General features: G+C 48.0%; 1 protein-coding gene across 1 annotated transcript; it reads left to right on the top strand.

Moving 5' to 3' along the window:
• Positions 1-13,296: 13,296 nt before the first annotated feature.
• Positions 13,297-14,334, top strand: LOC119975610 (probable G-protein coupled receptor 148). The gene has a single exon (XM_038815399.1). The coding sequence runs from the start codon at positions 13,297-13,299 to the stop codon at positions 14,332-14,334; it is 1,038 nt and encodes a 345-aa protein (XP_038671327.1).
• The last annotated feature ends 5,360 nt before the right edge of the window (positions 14,335-19,694 follow it).

Consider the following 19,694-nt stretch of genomic DNA (forward strand, 5'->3'; position numbering starts at 1 on the left):
CGGGTCTCCTCTTGTCATCGAGTATACTCAAAGAACTGTGACCCTTCAACCAGGAGGTTCCTCCAAGTAGGTCTCTTCTGAGCAAAGGTCTCCCAGGCATTGATGGTGATGTTGCATTTCTTGAGGTAAGCCTTCAAGGTGGCTTTAAAGAGCTTCCTTTGTCTTCCTCTTGTTCGGATGCCTTCCATGAGCTGGGCAAAGAAGATTGGCTTTGGCAGTTGGGGCTCTGACATCCTAAGCACATGGATTTGGTACAATATAAGTAGCCACAAATGGCAAACGCTCCCCTTATGTAACTAGGTAACTGAGCAATGAACTAGGTAAGATGTTGTACAAAGTTAAAAGAGGCTCACGCAAATGGAAATATAAGTGGAAATCCAGTAGATTGAAGGTTATAAAGCAACAAAGGGATACAAATAGTCATAGGAGCTGCAATAAAGAATACAAAAAGTATTGGAAGGGTAACAGTAAACATTTTTATAATTGCAGTAAGAAACGTAAAGTGGCCAAGGGAGATGTTGGCCCATTCTAAACATAACTTGCACGGGACTTACGGAGTGGCAATGATTAAACTCCCCGTGAGCCTTGTCAAATACGAGCTCCTGCGTTAAAGGGAGCTGGGAACCCTAAACCATGTACAGCTAAACTTCGGTATAATGTCAGCCAGTTTGGATACCGAAAAGAAGGAGACCAGCTGGGATCTTTCGTTCTGTGTAAATAATATTTATTGTAGTAAAACTTTATTTCTCTCGACAACTCAGTGCGGACTCTTTCAAGGTCTACAAAACTGGCGACAAGGGTTCATTGGGTTTTCTGTCAACACTGCAAATATTTTCGGATAAGCCACCTCACTAACCCTGCTGGATACAGGTCGCACTCTCTTCATTCACCATGTCTCTATTCGGAACGTTGGGTGTGTTTGACGCCAATGTTGAAGTTTGAACTCAGTTTGCGGAAAGAATACGCTACTTTTCCCAGGGCCAACAGTATCGCGGAGAATGGTCGCCAGACTGTCAATTGCCTGAGGTGCACATACCGACGGTGTGATACGGAGTCTCACCTATTCTGCAGCGCCAGACACTCATACTTTCAAGCAGCTGCTAACACTAGTGGGGCAACATTTCAATCCGATGCCATCTGTGATTGTGCAGAGATATCACAAATACCATGGAAAGGACCCCCAGGTGAATCCATAACCAAGGTTTTATCGCGATTACGCAAGATAGCCGTATACCACAAATATGGTATGTCCCTGTGGGAAATACTGCGCGACAGCATCAATAAGGTGGCCACTCAAAATAAATTGTTGGCCAAAATGTCCTTAAATCTGCAGCAAGCTGTGAGAATTTCACTATCACGTCGAACAAGGGGTGCAGGAAATCCAGGAAATGCCTTGGGGAGCACCCCTCCTGATGATTCCCCCCCCCTCCCCCCATCCCCGGTAAAAGCGGTACCCCGCCCTGGGCAGAGCGCCTTACAGGCCCAGTTCTTTGATCAAGAACTGAGTAGTCCCGATGGGCTATCCAGAATCTGCAGATGGAGAACCAGGCCGTTGTGTGACATGTCGTAAGCCCCGACGTGAGAGCAAGCCACGGATCAGTCAGTGGTCCCCACGCCCCGGGAGAGGAGGATTGCATACAGCTCAATTGTGTGGCGAGACCTCGGGCTGTGGCCATCAGAATTGCTGTGCAAGTGAATGGACACCTATTGGATATGGAGCTGCAGTATCTGTTGTGGGGAGGCAGACTTTCAACTCCATTAATAAAGAAGTGTAACATTTGGATTTGAGGGACACTGAGGCTTGATTGGCCACTTGTACCAGTGAGCCACTGGACAATCCGGGGCCACCGTGGCCCCAGGGTGGTTTATGGACGGCAGTCGGTACGCCTCCTGCTAATTGTAGTGAAGGGACATGGTTCCAGCTTGTTAGGCTGTGGTTGGTTGAGCCGCATACACCTTGATTGGTCAGACATCTTTCAAATGGAATCCGGGGACCTGAGCGAAGTACTGGGAAAGTACCCTGAAGTCTTTCAGCCTGGATTGAGGAAAATTAAGGGTGCTGTGGCCAAAATCCATGTTGCGCAGCTGTGCAGCTGAGATATTTTGGGGCCCACCCAGTCCTTAGGCATTTCTGGCAAAATAGAGACCCAGCTCAGCCAGCTTGAAGAATTAGGGGTCATCCGACCCTTTCATTTTGCAGATTGGTCAGCCCTGGTGGTTGCAGTATTGAAGTTGGACAAGACGGTCCAGTTGTGCAGGGATTATAAACTGTTTAAAAAAAAATTAGAGTAACCAATTTTTTTTTCCAATTAAGGGGCAATTTAGTGTGGCCACTCCACCTACCCTGCACATCTTTGGGTTGTGGGGGTGAGACCCACGCAGACTTGGGGAGAACGTGCAAATTCCACATGGACAGTGACCCAGAGCCGGGATTGAACCCGGGTCCTCAGCACCATGAGGCAGCAATGCTAACCGCTGCGCCACTGTACCGCCTGTGCGGGGATTATAAACTGACGGTGAATATGGCTTCACGTTTGGACCATTACCCATTGTCCTGCATTGAGGTCCTTTATGCTAAATTAGTGGGTGGACTTTCATAAACCAAACTTGATACGAGTCATGCATATTTGCAACTCCAATTGGACTCGGCCTCCCACCGTTACGTGACGATTAATCGATTAATATACACCACAGTATACACCAGGTTGTCCTTCAGCATGTCGCCGGCCTGTGTTATGTGTTATATTCTAATGTGTGATGGAGAACATCCTGCATGGATTCACGCGTGTAGTGGTATAATTAGACGATGTGTTGGTCACTGGAGAAACTGAACTGGACAACCTAGTGGACGTTCTCCAACATTTTCCGGAGTCTGGTGTCTGCCTGTAGTCAGCCACATGTGTTTTTCATGTAAACGAGGTGGTGTACTTGGGCTATCGGGTGGACCTCGAGGGCTTACCTCAGGTCGCAGAGAAGATGCGCAACATTCAGCGGGCCATTGCCCCTGCGAATGCCATGGGGCTTCGGCCGTTTTTATGGTTAGTAAACTATTATGGAAAATTCAACATGTATCCGTGATGTTTGTGGCCTCCTGCATTTACTTTTGAAGAAAAATGTGGGTGTGGTGTCGACCGCAGGAAGCGGCTTTCAAATAGGTGAAGAAACAGCTTTCGTCTTCCGGATTGTTGACTCACGATGATCCCGCCAAACCTCTCATCGTCACGTACGATGCGCCGTTGTACGGAATTGGGGACGTTATCGATCATAGGATGGCAGCGGCAGGGATCGACCGATTGCTTTATCCTCTTGGACACTGGCTGTAGCCGAACACAAATACACACAGGTAGAAAAGGAGGGCCTGGTGGTTGTTTGCGCAGTAAAGAAATTTCATCAATACGCGTACAGCTGCCTTTTCACCATCATCTTCAACCATAAACCATTGCTCAGTTTGTTCAAGGAGGACTGGGCCATCCCACCTATCACATCTGCGAGAATCCAGCGGTGGGCCCTTTTGCTGGCCGCCTATGAATACTCGTTCGAACATAGGTCAGGCACTCATATTGTGCAGGCCGTCTACCCTTGTTGACTATCCCCCATCTCCTCCCAGGACCGATGATTGTGTCACCACCTTTAGCTTTATGGACATGTTGCCAGTCACTGAGTCCAGGATCTGGGAGTGGACCCAAACGGACCCGGTTCTTTCCAAGGTTCGGCATCTCGTGTTGTATGGTGGACTGCATCGACAGCTCCCAGGTGAATTACGAGTTTCTCATCCAAGATATCCAAATTTAGTGTGGAGGATGGTGTCCTGCTTTGGGGTATGCATGTCATCGCCATGGAAAAAGGACATAGTTTGATCTTGCAAGACCTCCACAATGGACACCCAGGGGTGTCAAAACGAAAATGTTAGCACGCAGCTATGTTTGGTGGCCGGGCCTGGATGCTAACATTGAACGATTGGCCCAAAAATGTACCATCTGTGAGGAGCACCAGAAGCACCTGGCCGCATTGCTCCACCCTTGGGGATGGCCAAGGCGGCCATGGATATGGTTGCACTCCGATTTTGCTGGACCATTTGAAGGGTTGATGTTTCTCCTCCTAATTGATGGCTGGAGGTGCACAAGATGGGGGCAGCCACCTCCAGGGCAACAATTGAGAAGCTGCGTTTGTCTTTTTTTACCCATGGCATACCCCAGGTGTTAGTCATGGACAATGGCACACCTTTTATGAGTGAAGAATTGTCTGAGTTTCTGAAGGCTATCGGGGTACGACACATTCGAACCACCCCGTACCACCCGGCTTTGAATGGACTAGCATAAAGGCAGGCCAGATGTTCAAATGCGGGTTCTGAAAACAGTCTTCGGTGTCGATGGACACCAGGTTGCTGGTTCCTGTTTTACTACAGAACCACCCCGCACACGGTGACTGGGGTGGCCCCGGCTAAGACACTGATGAAATGAAGACTTTGGACCTGCATTAGCATGATCTTCCCAGACAGCCAGGGTTTAGAATGGTTTGTAGATCGACACTGAACCTGTTTGGCTGCGTTACGAATGCCCTTCCCTTGGCCATTAAGTCCTGGGGTAGAACTTGAACTCAGAGCTTCTGGCTCAGAGGCAGGGAGGTTGCCCACTATGCCACGAGACCTCTTACATATAGAATTATACTGCAGATTAAAGAGTTAAATTATGAGTACAAGTTGCATAAAAAGATTATAAAGCTTTTGAGGTAATAATTGAGGACCAAAATGATGCTGCTGGTGCTCATCGACCAAGGAATTAGGTGCACAGATGGCGTGGTGGATGGCTTATCTCAGTTGCGTGGACTGTAAGTAACTAATGCAGACATGCTTCATGCACCAGAGTACCTGAGTAAACATCTCTGAGTGATGGATTTTTTATTGCAGGCAAATTAATGCTGCAGGACCAGCTCACGTAAATTACTCACTGACTCCTGTTTCTAAATCATGGTGACTCTGGGCGGGATGTTTAAGCTCCAATGCCAGTGGGCAATGTCGTGGGCCGGCCAGGAAAGTTTGGAGAGCCATTATCAACCACTGTCGACATTTTCCCATTCCACCCACAATGATGCCCCCCGCCATCTTTCCCCGCTTCCTCCCTTCATTGGGTTTTCTCGCCCATGCCCTTCTGCTAGGCACTCTCTCCAGGAGCTGTGTCACGCCACCCCCCTTCTCCCATACTTACTTGTGCTAGCTTACTCGCTAGTGTGATGCAATCCTCCCCCCTGGAGCAATCTTTACCTTCCCCTACCTGCCCCCCTTCTCCCCTCCTCCTCCTTCTCCCCACCCGTTCCTGCAACTTTACCCCTCTCACCCCCTCCTTCCTGGGACTCCTAGCAGACCGAAAGCGAGGCAGTTCTATCCCACCCAATTGTCCTTTCTTTTTAAAGAAGTTTGTATTCAGCGCTTTTACTGCTGCCTCCCCAGCCCATGCCTGCGCATAAATTTGTCAGCTTTGTCAGCAATGTGCGGTGAAGTAATGTTCCTTCCCCTGGAAGGTTACCCAGAGCTTGGTCGGGTGCAGCATCCGAAACTGCTCCTTGGGCTGGATTCTCCCAAAATGGGACTATGCCCTCACGCTGACGTAAAAACACTGGAGTTTCACTCCAGAGATTCCTGGAAACAAGATCAGCTAATTCAATGCCCTACAGGGGACTAGCAAGGACCCGGAGCAATTCACACAGCTTTAGCTGCGGATACGGGCCCCGCACTTCCAGTTCAGAGTCCGCGCCGAGCTCCATGGCGGACTCGGACCCCGGAGCCAGACACAAAAATTAGCCCCCCCCCCCCCCCCCCCCCCCCCACCGATTGGATGCGCACCCGAGCATCCAACCTTGCGGATCTAACCCCCGGCCGCCTATTGGCTGGTTTAGCTCACCAGGCTAAATCACTGGCTTTTAAAGCAGACCAAGCAGGCCAGCAGCACGGTTCGATTCCCGTACCAGCCTCCCCGGACAGGCGCCGGAATGTGGCGACTAGGGACTTTTCACAGTAACTTCATTGAAGCCTACTCGTGACAATAAGCGATTATTATTATTATTATTATTATAAGGCCCCCCCCCCCCCCGCCCGGGTTCCTGATCCACCCGTCGCACACCAGTCCGCAGCTGCCACGCCAGCATCCTGACCAGCAATAAGTGGTTAGTTCCACGCCGTCGGGAACTCAGCCGGTCGGGAGCGGAGGATCGCTGGGCTGGCCTTTCTCAATGGGCCCCCAGCCGTGCGGCGTACTACGCAATCAGATTGATTCTTGGGTCCCAGAGAATCATCGGACTGTCGCTGGGCCCGATTTTGGCATGAAAGTGGGTTCTCCGCTCTCGCGCCGAACGTGATTTTGCTGTGGGCCTGTGTAAAATCCAGCCCTTTGTTTTTGTATCGGGCCGCTTTTGCCGTATTGAATTCTGCCCGTGCTTGCCAGGTCTGCCTCAATGTCTTGGCACACACAGATTGAGTGTGCCTCCCACTTACAGGACTCTGTGTGCCTTTCCCAATTCAGGATCTTCTCCCTGTCCTGGCACCAATGCAGCGTCGCAATGATGGCCTGGGGCTGCTCCCTGTTTTGGGCCTCGGCCGAAGTGACCTGTGGGCTCGGGGCTTGGGGAGGTTCTGCCCCTGACCAGTTTCCCCAGCATATGGGTCACATACTCTGTGGGGCCCCTGCCTTCAATGCCCTCCAGTAGGGCGACAATGCAGAGATTCTGGCATTGCGACTGGCTCTTCTGGTCCTCGACCTTCCTTTTCAGTATCCTCTGGGTCGCCATGGCTCTTACCACCTCCGTCTCCATTGGGGTGATCCAGTCTCTGTGGTCGCTTGCTGCCTTCTCTAGCTCCCTGATAGTTTCCTGCTGGGCCTCCAGCCGGTGTTCCATCTTTTCCAGCACCACCTTGAAGGGGGCTAGGGTGTCCTCGACCACCACCTTCGCCATTACCATCATCTCCAGCTTGATGAAGTCTCTGTGCTTTAGGAGCTCCTGCATTAGGAGATCCAACCACACGCTTGAAATGAAATGAAAATGAAATGAAAATGAAAATCGCTTATTGTCACGAGTAGGCTTATTGGGGATAGTCCGGAATATACCTCAGTGACTCGGCCTGTTTGGGTACAGCCAGCTCCATCTCACTCTGCATACCTGTCGTCGCCCTGTCCTTTCTTTCCAGGCCAAATTAGTGGCCTATTTTGGAGCTAAAAGTGCCAAATTCCAACTTCCAGGAGAAGAGCCACCTTTCCTGTGCCCGTTCAGCGCCCTCTGGGTGGTCATGACTCTTACCATCTCCGTCTCCATTGGGGTGATCCAGTCTCTGTGGTTGCTTGCATGGACATCCTGTCACCAGAAGTCATAAGAGGACAGTTATGCGAATGGAGCAGTCAATGCAGGACTGAGGGTGTTGTACCTACATGCGTGCAGTATATAAAACAGGGCAAATGAGTTTGTTGCGCACATTAAAGTTGGCGGTTACAATATTGTGGGCATCACAGAGATGTAGCTGCAAGGGGATCAGTGATGGGATCTAAATATCCAAGGATATGTGTCCTATCGAAAGGACAGACAGATGTGCAGAGGGTATGGGGTTGCTTTGTTAGTAAAGAATGAAACTAAATTGATAGCAAGGAGTGATATACAATCAGAAGGCATAGAATCTCTGTGGGTAGAGTTGAGGGATCGCAAAGGAAAAAAAGACTCTGATGGGAGTCATCAGAGCAGTAGTCAGGATGTGGGGCAGAAAATAAATCAGTAGATTAAAAAGGCATATAAGAAAGGTAATTTACAATAATCATGGGAGACTTCAATATGCAAGTGGACTGGGAAAATCAGGTTGGTTGCGGATCCCAAGAAAATAAATTTGTGGAATGCCTAAGAGAAGGGTTTACTGGAGCAGCTTGTGGTAGAACCCACTAGGGAACAGACAATTCTGGATTTGGTGATGTGTAATGAGGCAGATTTCATTCAGCCCAGCACATATGGCATCCCGACTCATGAGTGCAGGATTATGCTGCGGCTTGACACCGAGAGAGCGGTACAAGCCCACAGAGAGCGGTCTGCTGCCACACAGAGAGAGGTCTGCTGCCACACAGAGAGCGGTCTGCTGCCAGACAGAGAGAGGTCCGCGCACTACAAAGGGTCCCAGCCTCTGCACAGAAAGCGATGAAAGACTCCACGATAGAAGACACGCAAGACTCCACACCGCAGTTCTTGCATGAACAAGAAGTGACTCGAGTGACACAAGCCTCCACAGCGAGCTCTTGGACAGCCTCCACAATAGAAGCAATGCAAGACTCCAAAGCGCAGTCCTTGCCTGAACATGACCATGAGGGTCTAGCAACCTCCTCTGAGCAACCAGCAGCAGGCGAGGCAAGTCTGCCACGCTCCAGTGAACAACAAAGCGACTATGACAGTCCACCCACATTGTTTGAGCCACCAGAAGAAGACTCTGACAGTCTACCCAGCCCAAGTGAACAATAAGAAGCTACTGAGGCTCTATCCACTGTATGTGAGACAAGCGACGACAGCATCCCACTTCTCATACAAGATGTGCAATGTGACAGACCTCAGCTAGTGTGTACAGAGGCACTCGACGATGACAGTGAGACCACTGGTGACTCCGATGACACCACGTTACTTCAAACCTCATTTGCTCGAGCCTCTCCACAAGCAAATACATTCCTGAATGTTTTGACTCCAGACATGGAGCATCAAGAAATCTCAGCCGACTCCAGTGAATCTGATATGATTCCAGACGGGAGCATCGACAAACCAACACTGACTCAGGTGAAACAGACCAGACTCCAGACGGGAGCATCGACAAACCAACACTGACTCAGGTGAAACAGACCAGACTCCAGACGGTGAGCATCGACAAACCAACACTGACTCAGGTGAAACAGACCAGACTCCAGATGGGGAGCAACCAAAAGCCAAAGCTGATTCAAGTAAGCCGGACATGACTCCAGACGGGGAGCGCCGCGAACTCAGTGACGGCACGCTCAAGGTGACAGCAGATGCCACAAAGCACACTGACACGAGTAACTGTGTGATGGACTCGTTTTATCCACAAAGTGTGGTCCTTGAGCGCAGCGAACACAACATCACAACCTATGAAAACCATATCTCAGACAACGACACAACGCGTACCAAAGACAACATCGTCAACAGCAAGCACGACAAAGACTACACCAATGGAACTACGACTGGTACGACATGGTACAACTCTGCCCATGAGGGACACTGTTACTGCCCAGCTCAGTACATACCATGGTAGGATGATGCCAATCTTCCCAATTCACGTGTGCTGCACTACCAACAGGCAACTTGGCGTTCAGGACAGATGCCATCCAACATCGCAATCAGAAGCATCCGAAAAAAAAGACTCCCAATCAGACAACGAAGTGATTTGACCACTTCTTGGTTCCTGATGCACAGGGACACTGATGGCGTTCACAAGGACATGCCACCATCAAAATCACCAACTCACCAACCCATCAAGAAAGACATTCGACCATGATAAGTGATGGGTTTTGGGCTCATACATATGAGTTGGACTTATTGCTTAATGACTGCTCTCATAACTTGTACAGAGCATCGCTTATCTACCTTTTTTTTTGTTCAATTTTCTCTCCGTGTACAGAAAATATGTAACACGAAAAAAGGGGGTGTGTGGTGATATGCACCACTGTAGATACACAAGGGGTTAATGTAAGTACACGTAGACTAGCTAGACACTAGAGGGAGCACCAGAGACATGACACACAGACACTCAACCAATAGGTCAGTAAGATAGGGCATGACAAATGGGCATTCATGATACACACAGAGATGACACTACCACAGGGCGGCATCACACAAACGCATATATAAAGGATACAGCTCCAGTGGAGACACTCAGTGAGTACAGACACAGGGTTGATTCAATATCACTCCCACCACGTGGATTGTAGCAGACTGGTTCGTCAGTCTGAGTAGCTATAGAAGGATTAACAGTAGTGGCAAACCCGAGTAAGAGAATTGTTAATAGTTTAATAAACGTGTTGAAGTTATCTCCACGTCTGAACCTTCCTTTGTCAGAGTGAACATCAAGGAAGCCGCTTATGCTACGCCAAGAGCATAACAAGATACTGGTGAGGCTGTATAATGCTCTGGTCTGGTGGAAATTAAGGTTCCGTTTGTGAAACGTCAGAGTCACAAGAACATGGCAGACGGCACGGAGAAAGAAATTTCAAGTCCGCTCCAGGAATGAACGCAATGCACATTCCTTTCGGAAGGATTGATTGATTGATATTTATTGTCACATGTACTGAAGTACAGTGAAAAGTATTTTTTTGCAGCCAAGGGAACGTACACCGTATGTGCACTGTAGACAAAAGAATAATCGACAGAGTACATTGACAAATGGTATATCATCAAACAGTGGTTACAGTGCGGAACAAGGGGCCAAATAAGCAATACATGAGCAAGAGCAGCAAAGGCCGCCCTGAATAATGTTCTTACAGGGAACATATCAGACCGAGGGAGAGTCGTTGAGGAGTCTAGTATGTCTGCATGTGTGGGTCTTCAGACTTCTGTATCTTCTGCCTGATGGAAGGGTCTGGAAGAGGGCAAAGCCTGGGTGGGAGGGGGGGGGGGTGTCTCTGACAATGCTGTCTGCCTTCCTGAGGCAGTGGGAGGTGTACACAGAATCAATAGGAGGATGGCAAGCTTGTGTGATGCGTTGGGGTGAGTTCACCACACTCTGCAGTTTCTTGCGATCTTGGGCCAAGCAGTTGCCATACCAAGCTGTTCCTGAGGAACTGGACAAACCCACAGGGGCCAGAAAAAGCAGACACGTTGTTACTAAAGAGAGATGTAATTCAAAGGGGCACAAAACGTGAATCAAACGGAGAGAGCTAAGTACAAGAAACACAGAGTAAGTACTACTACCATTCTTCCAAATGTGACAGACTGAGATGTGGAAGAATGTCAAGCTGCAAGGCCATCTGAATTTATAAGGTCAGAGACTTGAGGTGGGGGGGAAGGGTTTGCAAATAAAGATTGTATGGTCATACTCGGTTGGGAGAAAAGGTTTCCTTTTAAGAAGAAAGTGGGACACTATGTGTGCCTGTATGCCATTGTAATGTAAATCTGCTTGGCAGAGCAAGGGTTAACATGAGGCTGGAGACTAGCGCCACCCATTGTATGATGTATAGAGTTGCATGGTAATAGGCTGAGAGAACAATCGAGAAGAAGTCTGGATTGGGGGAGCAGCTCCATGCATGGCAGTAGCTGGGATCTGTACATGGTTAAAGACAATCAATAAACGGTTCATGTTAAAACACACTAGTCTTAAGATCTCATCAATGAGGCAGACACCAAACTAACCCAGAACACAACACCATCCACGAGTCGGCTACCTTCAAATGTCAGAAAGCCAGCGCCATTGGAGGCTGCATGTATCCAGGCAGTTCACCTCAGACATTTGTGCTCTGGTTCACAATGCCATCTCATTATACCTCATGAGAGGCATTGGAAAACCTTGGCATTACCCATGGATTTCTGTCCCTGACACACCAGCCAAATTGACCCCCACCTGTGACATGTCCTGTATGAATGGCAAGTCCACTCATGGCTGCTGCTCATCTTTCCAAAGGTCTTTGGTCTCATATGTCGCCCCCCCACCTCTACTTTAGCCCACTCCTGGTGCTACTGATAGGCTGCCATTCTCACCTCTGGACCAATGATGTTTTTAAATTTCAAAATATCATCTTGGCACTGATGCTGATGTTGGGTGGGATTGGGAATCGTCAGGATCCTGACCCCGGATTTAAAATACAGCCCTCAGGCCAGTTCTCGTCACAGTAATCTTTTGGTACAGTAAAACCAGAGCTTTCTTGTTGCTCTGTGAGAGAACCGAAGGGCAACATGGAGGCGCAGTGGTTAGCACTGCTGCCTCACGAAGCTGAGGTTCCAGTTTCGATCCCGGCCCCGGGTCACTATCCGTATGGCGTTTGCACATTCTCCCCGTGTTTGTGTGGGTTTCGCCCCCACAACCCAAAGATGTGCAGGGTAGGCGGATTGGCCACGCTAAATTGCGCCTTAATTGGAAAAAATGAATTGGGCACTCTAAATTTATTTTTTAAAAATGAGAGAACCTTGACTTACTGTGATGAAGATGTTGAGAGCAGAGCTGGCCGTGTAAGTTGCTTCAGGGACAGTGCACCACATCTGTACAATGCATGACAAGCTGGGACTTTTAGATTATCGTCCTGAAGTATTCGCTCAGAGCTGTTCTAGGTCCATCGCTGTAACTTTGCTGGAAACCAGGGGGATTCTGGTAAAGATAGAACGATGGAGTAGTAGCAGCATGAGGAAATTCAGACCATACTTCATCAGTGACCGTGGAGCAGAATACTGGAGAGTAAGGACAAAGGGAAAACTCAACACATCTGGATGACATTCCACAGGTCATTATTTTGACGAAAGTGAACACATAGGATTGTGAAGCACTTTCGGCAAATTAGTGAAAAGGAGAATGTCATTGGAAGGCACTTGCTGATTGATATTGCTTCTGGTAATCGCTAGGCTTTGATTGGCCTTTCATTGCAGTGAGGTTTGTGTCTCCAACTGGACTCGCAAGAACCCAAGTCTTCCATTGGTTGATCACTTTAAGTATGGAAAAAACAAGACATCATTGCTCGAGAATTTAAAAAGATATTTTTAGACATTCTCAGAAAAATAAGTCATCAGCTAAATTAGCAGGTAATAAATAAATGCTTTTGTCAAACAAACAGGTCGCTGGTTGCTGTTAGGAAAGCATTAGGGAAAATGGAATGCGTGCATTAACAACAGTTTACTTGTTTGCCTTTGTGCGACTAGGCCATCTGTTCACTCCCATGTACGCGGCGGCAAAAAATATCAACTGCAATGATTTGTGGAGGGCCATTTGCACTGAGGTTTCAGGGAGAGGCAGAGAGGAATGTTCTGGAGCTCAATGAGTTTGGACAAGTTATGGGGCTACCCTGCTGCTACATTCAGAGTGAAAGTTTGTGCAGGATTTTGACAATCTGGATTTTGAGTGCAGTTATACGGAAAGGTACACTGTGCAGTTTCTTTCTTCTGTCATTAAGACGTTTGAACTGTGAATGACTGTTTTCCATGGGATATGCCTGCAATACGGTTTGGAGGTCTGTCTCAGGCAAATATTGGAATTTAATGAAATTTGGGAGAGAAAAGACGAGATTCTGATTATTTAGGGTCACTTTCCCTTTTTCTCAAGGATAAAGAAGGTAGTTGGACTCTTCGATCAGGATGATTCTACTTGACGCCGAGTGTGTACTTTATTTCCACACCAACAGCTCATCAGCAGAGCTCCCAAACTCCACATACGCCGGCGGCATGATTGCTGAAGCGTACTTGCAATGGATTCATGCTTTGATGGAGAGCCGAACCAGGCTTATCATCATCCCTGGAGCAATCTGCTTCCTTGCATCTTTGATAGCCAGTCCGCTGATTCTGCTCGCCATTTTTACCAGCAGCAGCCTCTGTGAAGAATCCAGATACCTTCTGCTCAGCAACACCTTGATCAGCGACTTCATTTACTTGGTGATAAATTTCTGCATCCAGCTTTGTAACATTACCCAGCTGAGCTCCCCCAAACTGGTGTGTGAATTGTTGCTTTTTACTCTAACGACCACGAGCTGCTGTGGGTTAATGACGATCACAACCATGGTGATAGATACTTACTTGGCTATTAACTGGCCTCTGCATTATATCACACTGTTTCCTCCCTCCAGGGCTGTCAGGCTGGTCATCTTGATATGGATTGTGGTTGCTTTTCCGCAGTTCATGATTACCTCAGTAATGCTAATAACCCAACAGTCTCCATTTTGCAGGCTAACATTCTGCGAGGTAGACTACATTTTCCTGATAGTCCCCCACGGTGCAATCCTCACCCAACTCTTTTATGGCTTGCTCATTGCCCTGCTGTTGTCATGTGTGTGCTTGCTGCTGACCTGTTATTTCATGCTGTACTGGAAGACGAGAAACTCTGGGATCTGGAGCGGCTTTTCCTCCAGAGCAAGGCTCACCTTCTTGATGCACTTTGTTGTCTTTGCCTTTTATTGCTGTTCAATGCTACTTATGGTGGTGGAAAGGATTCTATACAATTGCGGCACGGTGAAGTTCGAGATGGCCATTTTCATAACTCGGACAATGTCTAATATAATCATGATGGCACCAAAGGCATTGGCCCCTTACTTTTACGGAATGAGGCACAGAGAATTAGCAAAGGTTATCAAATCTTTCTTCTTGTTAAAATATGTCAATCAGGTGGAACCCATACATTAAATCAGTGTGAACACATTTGTATAACCCCTCAGAGTGTACCCGTATTTAAGTAAGATCATTACAAATGTCGGACAGTTATATATATGTCTCGCTCTCTCTGTTCGAAATGCGCTGATTATAATTGATGATCGAGTATGAAATATAAAGAACTGACTTACAATATGCCAGTGACTGTCTCTTGGCTTTGCTCATGGTGAATTAGTGTTAAACAAGAACGCGCTTGCATTTATATAGCGCCTCTCATGACCCCAGGATGCCCTGAAGTGCTTTACAGCCAATTAAGTAGTTTTGAAGTGAAGCTACTGTTGTACAGTCAGGAAACACGATGGGAAATAATCAGAACAAGAGGCCACAGATATAGGTTGAGAGGCGGTAGATTTAAAACTGTGACGAGGAGGCACTACTTCTCGCAGAGGGTGGTGAATTTTTGGAACTCGCTGCCCCATAGTGCGGTGGAGTCCGATTCATTAAATAATTTCAAGAGGGAGATAATTATATTTCTGCTTTTTTTAAAAAAATGGTCAAAGGGATATGGGGAAGAGGCAGGGAGGTGGCGTTGAGACCAGGAAGAGATCAGCCATGATCTGATTGAATGGCTGAGCAGGCCCGAAGGGCTGAATTGCCTCCTTCTGCTCCTGATTCCTGCGTTCGAATGGAATTTGAGCGCCGCAAGCTCTCACAAACAGCAATGAAATAAATGACCAGATCATCTGTTTTAGGTTTTGGTTGAGGGATAAATGTTGACCAGCACACCAAGAGAAGTCCCCTGTTCTTTGATTTTTACCACGGGAGGGCAGAGCGGTGACAACATAATTTAAAACCACTTAGGGAGAATAGCCCTAACGTGATCTATGGTTATGTATTGGGGTTATTAACCAAACTTGACCTGATATTTGCCTAGATTCAAGATACATGTATTTCCACTGGTTAGAGAAATCCCCTTCAAACCTGGCGAGGAGCGAACTGAAGATGGCCTTCAATTGCACACACAATTCCACTTGAAGGGCAGCACGGTAGCATTGTGGATAGCACAATCGCTTCACAGCTCCAGGGTCCCAGGTTCGATTCCGGCTTGGGTCACTGTCTGTGCGGAGTCTGCACATCCTTCCCGTGTGTGCGTGGGTTTCCTCCGGGTGCTCCGGTTTCCTCCCACAGTCCAAAGATGTGCAGGTTAGGTGGATTGGCCATGATAAATTGCCCTTAGTGTCCAAAAATTGCCCTTAGTGTTGGGTGGGGTTACGGGGTTATGGGGTTAGGGTGGAGGTGTTCACCTTGGGTAGGGTGCTCTTTCCAAGAGCCGGTGCAGACTCAATGGGCTGAATGGTCTCCTTCTGCACTGTAAATTCTATGAATTCTATGAAGCCGGACTATGAAGTTGCACAAAACTGCACAACAGTTCATTAGTGAGAAAGGTTTAATCCACTTCCTTCAAACCAATTGTGAAAAGTCGCCACCCTCTCTTGAATATAAAGAAGACAGCAGCAGCAGACTGTCGCCATTGTTTGTTTTTTCGGCTTGTGTACATCTTCCCGGACTATAAAGACATGAAGGATCGAAGGTTTGACACCTCATCCCAAACATGACACCTATGGCACTGCAGCATTCCTTCAGTTCTGCACTGAAGTGTCAGCCTTGGAATCAGAATGGAATAAATTGAAATAAAGATGGGAAAGGACTCAATTTGTAGAAGGCAGTGCTTACAAGGAGATTGGTGGGAATGCATTTATTGAAGGTAAAGTGAGATTTTTTTTAAGATGCAGAATAATGTAGAATTATGAATTTAGATAAGGGAGATTCTTAATATGGCTGCTGTCGTGAGGCATGCAAAGACTAGACAATAGCGTTGAGCTGAGAGAGGTGCCAGAGGCCAAAATTCAAAATTCTATTCAGGGCAGCAGGACTTAAGATATAATAATAATAATCTTTATTATTGTCACTACTAGGCTTACATTAACACTGCAATGATGTTACTGTGAAAATCCCCCAGTCTCCACACTCTGGTGACTGTTCAGGTACACAGAGGGAGAATTCAGAATGTCCAATTCACCTAACAGCACGTCTTTTGGGACCTGTGGGAGGAAACAGGAGCACCCGGAGGAAACCCACAGAGACACGGGGAGAACGTGCAGACTCCGCACAGACAGTGATCCAAGCTGGGAATTGAACCTGGGGCCCTGGAGCTGAGAAGCAACAGTGCTAACCACTGTGCTTCCGTGCCGCCCATATTTCTCAAATGTACCTAATGGGGAGCAGCCAATAAATCCTCATGGTCAATGTCTTCCATGACCTCCATCCTCCCCAACTCCATTATGTTCTCAGTCCCTGCAACTCCCCGAGAGCTGTGCATTCCTCTTCGGTGTCCTCCCGACTTCCTTTACCCCACTGTTGGCAGCTCTACCTTCATTCACTTAAACTCTAAGCTCTGGAATTCCTTCCCTGAGGCTTCCCACCTGTCCTAATTCGGGACACTTTTTAAAAAGCGACTTCTTTGGCCAGGATTTTGATAATCTGACTTAATGCCTCCTTCGCTAGCTCTGATTACTACCGTATCTATGCCCAGGAATGTTTTACTACATTTAAATTACACATAGAACATAGAACATAGAGCAGTACAGCACAGAACAGGCCCTTCGGCCCTCAATGTTGTGCCGAGCCATGATCACCCTACTCAAACCCACGTATCCACCCTATACCCGTAACCCAACAACCCCCCCTTAACCTTACTTTTATTAGGACACTACGGGCAATTTAGCATGGCCAATCCACCTAACCCGCACATCTTTGGACTGTGGGAGGAAACCGGAGCACCCGGAGGAAACCCACGCACACAGGGGGAGGACGTACAGACTCCACACAGACAGTGACCCAGCCGGGAATCGAACCTGGGACCCTGGAGCTGTGAAGCATTTATGCTAACCACCATGCTACCCTGCTGCCCCTATTATTATTGTCCCAGAGGGAAAAATCAGTTGAAACAAACGGAAAACTGTAGCTCTGACTAACCAGTCTCCAACTGGAATAACCAGTGTGCATCGGGAGGAAGCAGAACAACTGGGAAATCCAACCAGAAATCAGGTACTGCTCGATTTTCCGCTCCGATACTGGCTGTGTCCAGTTACGATTTACTGGGAACAGATGACTTAACTGGGAACTGACTGTCTGAAGTCTAGGTTCTGTTATCTTGTATGTTGTAATCTGTGTGTCCAGCGTACCTCTTTCTTACATATGTCCATGTGTAATTCTGTATTCTCAGATTGCAAAGACTCTTTCCCAACCTCCATCCAGGATGAACAACTGGCTTGCCTGCGATTGTCCCAGAATTGTCCCACTATAGGCCAGTGAGCCTAATGTTGGTAGTAGGCAAGTTGCTGTAGTACATCATCAAGAATATCACAACACAGCATTTGGAAAGCGGCAGCACAATCAGACAAAGTCAGCATGGATTTAGAAAGGGGAAATCATCCTTGATAAATCAACACTTTGAAGATGGAATTCGTAGAGTTGACTAGGGAGAACCGGTGGATGTGGTTTATTCATATTTTCAGGAGGCATTTGACAAGGTCTCACATAGCAGATTACTATGTAAAGTTAAAGCGTATGGGATTAAGGGTAGTGTCTTGAGATAGATAGAAAGCTGATTAGCAGACAGCAAGCAAAAGGTTGAAATAAATGGGTCTTGTTCCAATTGACAGGCAGTAACCAGTGGGATAAAAGCAAATTACCGCGGATTCTGGAATCTGAAACAATAACAGAAAATACTCAACATTCTCAGCAGGTCCAGCAACATCTGTGGAGAGAAAAGGGTGCTAACATTTTAAGTCTGGATGACTCTTTGGGTACCACAAGGATCTGTGCTAGGGTCCCAGCTGTTCGCATTTTGTATTAATGATTTGGATGAGGGAACTAAATGAATTATCTCCAATTTTGCAGATGATACAAAGCTGGGTCAGAGGGTGAGCTGTGAGGAGGATGCCGAGATGCTTCAGCGGGATTTGGGCAGGCTGAGTGAGTGGGCATATGCATGGCTGATGCAGTATAATGTGGATAAATGTGAGGTTATCCACTTTGGTAGCAAAAATAGGAAGGCAGATTATTATTATTTTTAAAATATTTTTAATTCTCCTTTTTCACATTTTCTCCCAAATTTACACCCATCAACAATAAACAATAATCAGTAACAAATATGTCAATCCCCATATCAATAACAACGTTCCCATCCTCCCAACAAACCACAAGCATTAGCCCACATGTTCACATAAACAAATGACAAAAAGGAATCAGGAATCACCCACAGTCACCATTAACACACATGGCTAAGTGCAGACTCCGGCGTGGGAACAGTGTCGTTTTACGATGCCAAAATCAACGCTGGACCCTCACCGATTCCGTGACCAGCGAGGGAATAGCCACCAAGCCACGTAAAGCCCCCAGCTTTACTCGCCGATACTGCCGGGTTCGTGGCCGCGCTTGAGCATGCTGGCGGCGTACGCGCCGTTCAACAAGGCACCGGCCGTGTGGGGCCCCGATCTGCCAAAGACTTCGCCCCTGTAACCCCCCTCGCCACCCTGGGACCCCCCAAACCCCCCCACCAATCCCCCCAGCCCTCGCCAAAGCTCCCCATGCCAGCAGAGCGGCTCCCCCCTCTCCGACTGTAGCGCCGCTGGACACAGTCCGTAGCCGCCACACCAGGTTTATGAAAAGTGAGAGGACGTGCAGCCTGACACCGCCGGGAAGTCGGCCCATCGGGGCGGAGCATCGGGGGAAGACCTTAGGTGACATCCTGAGGCCGTTCCGACGATGGGCAGCTTACTCGAGGAGTACACTGTTTTTGAGGGGGTGGAGAATCGGGAAAACGGCGCCTCCCCCAATTCCGGCGTAAAAATGGATTCTCTGGCTGATTGTCGAACGTGATTTCGCCATCGGGGGTCGGAGAATCCCGCCTGATGTTCTTGCTGTGGAAGCAGTCCAGCGAAGGTTTACAGTCTGATTCCTGGTATGGCAGGACTGTCATATGAGGAGAGACTAAGTTGGTTAAAATTATATTCATTGGAGTTCAGAAGAGTGAGAGGGGATCTCCTAAAAACTTATAAAATTCTAACAGGATGAGACAGGGTAGATCAAGAAAGAATGGGCGAAATTCTCCGACCCCCACGACGGGTCGGAGAATAGCGGGAGGGCCTTCCCGACATTTTTCCCACCCTCCCGCTATTCTCCCCCACCCCCCGCCCAACTCCCGACCCGAATCGCTGCCGCCGTTTTTTTACGGCCGGCAGCGATTCACAGCTGTTCGATGGGCCGAAGTCCCAGCCCTTTATGCCGTTTTTACGAACGGCAAACACACCTGGTCTGGCCGTTCGTAA

This window comes from Scyliorhinus canicula, chromosome 13, assembly GCF_902713615.1.
Source record: "Scyliorhinus canicula chromosome 13, sScyCan1.1, whole genome shotgun sequence".
In the NCBI taxonomy this organism is placed as follows: Eukaryota; Metazoa; Chordata; class Chondrichthyes; order Carcharhiniformes; family Scyliorhinidae; genus Scyliorhinus; species Scyliorhinus canicula.

Excerpts from the sequence above, each read along its gene's own strand:
- LOC119975610 (XM_038815399.1), top strand. The coding sequence starts at position 13,297 with ATGATTCTACTTGACGCCGAGTGTGTACTTTATTTCCACACCAACAGC.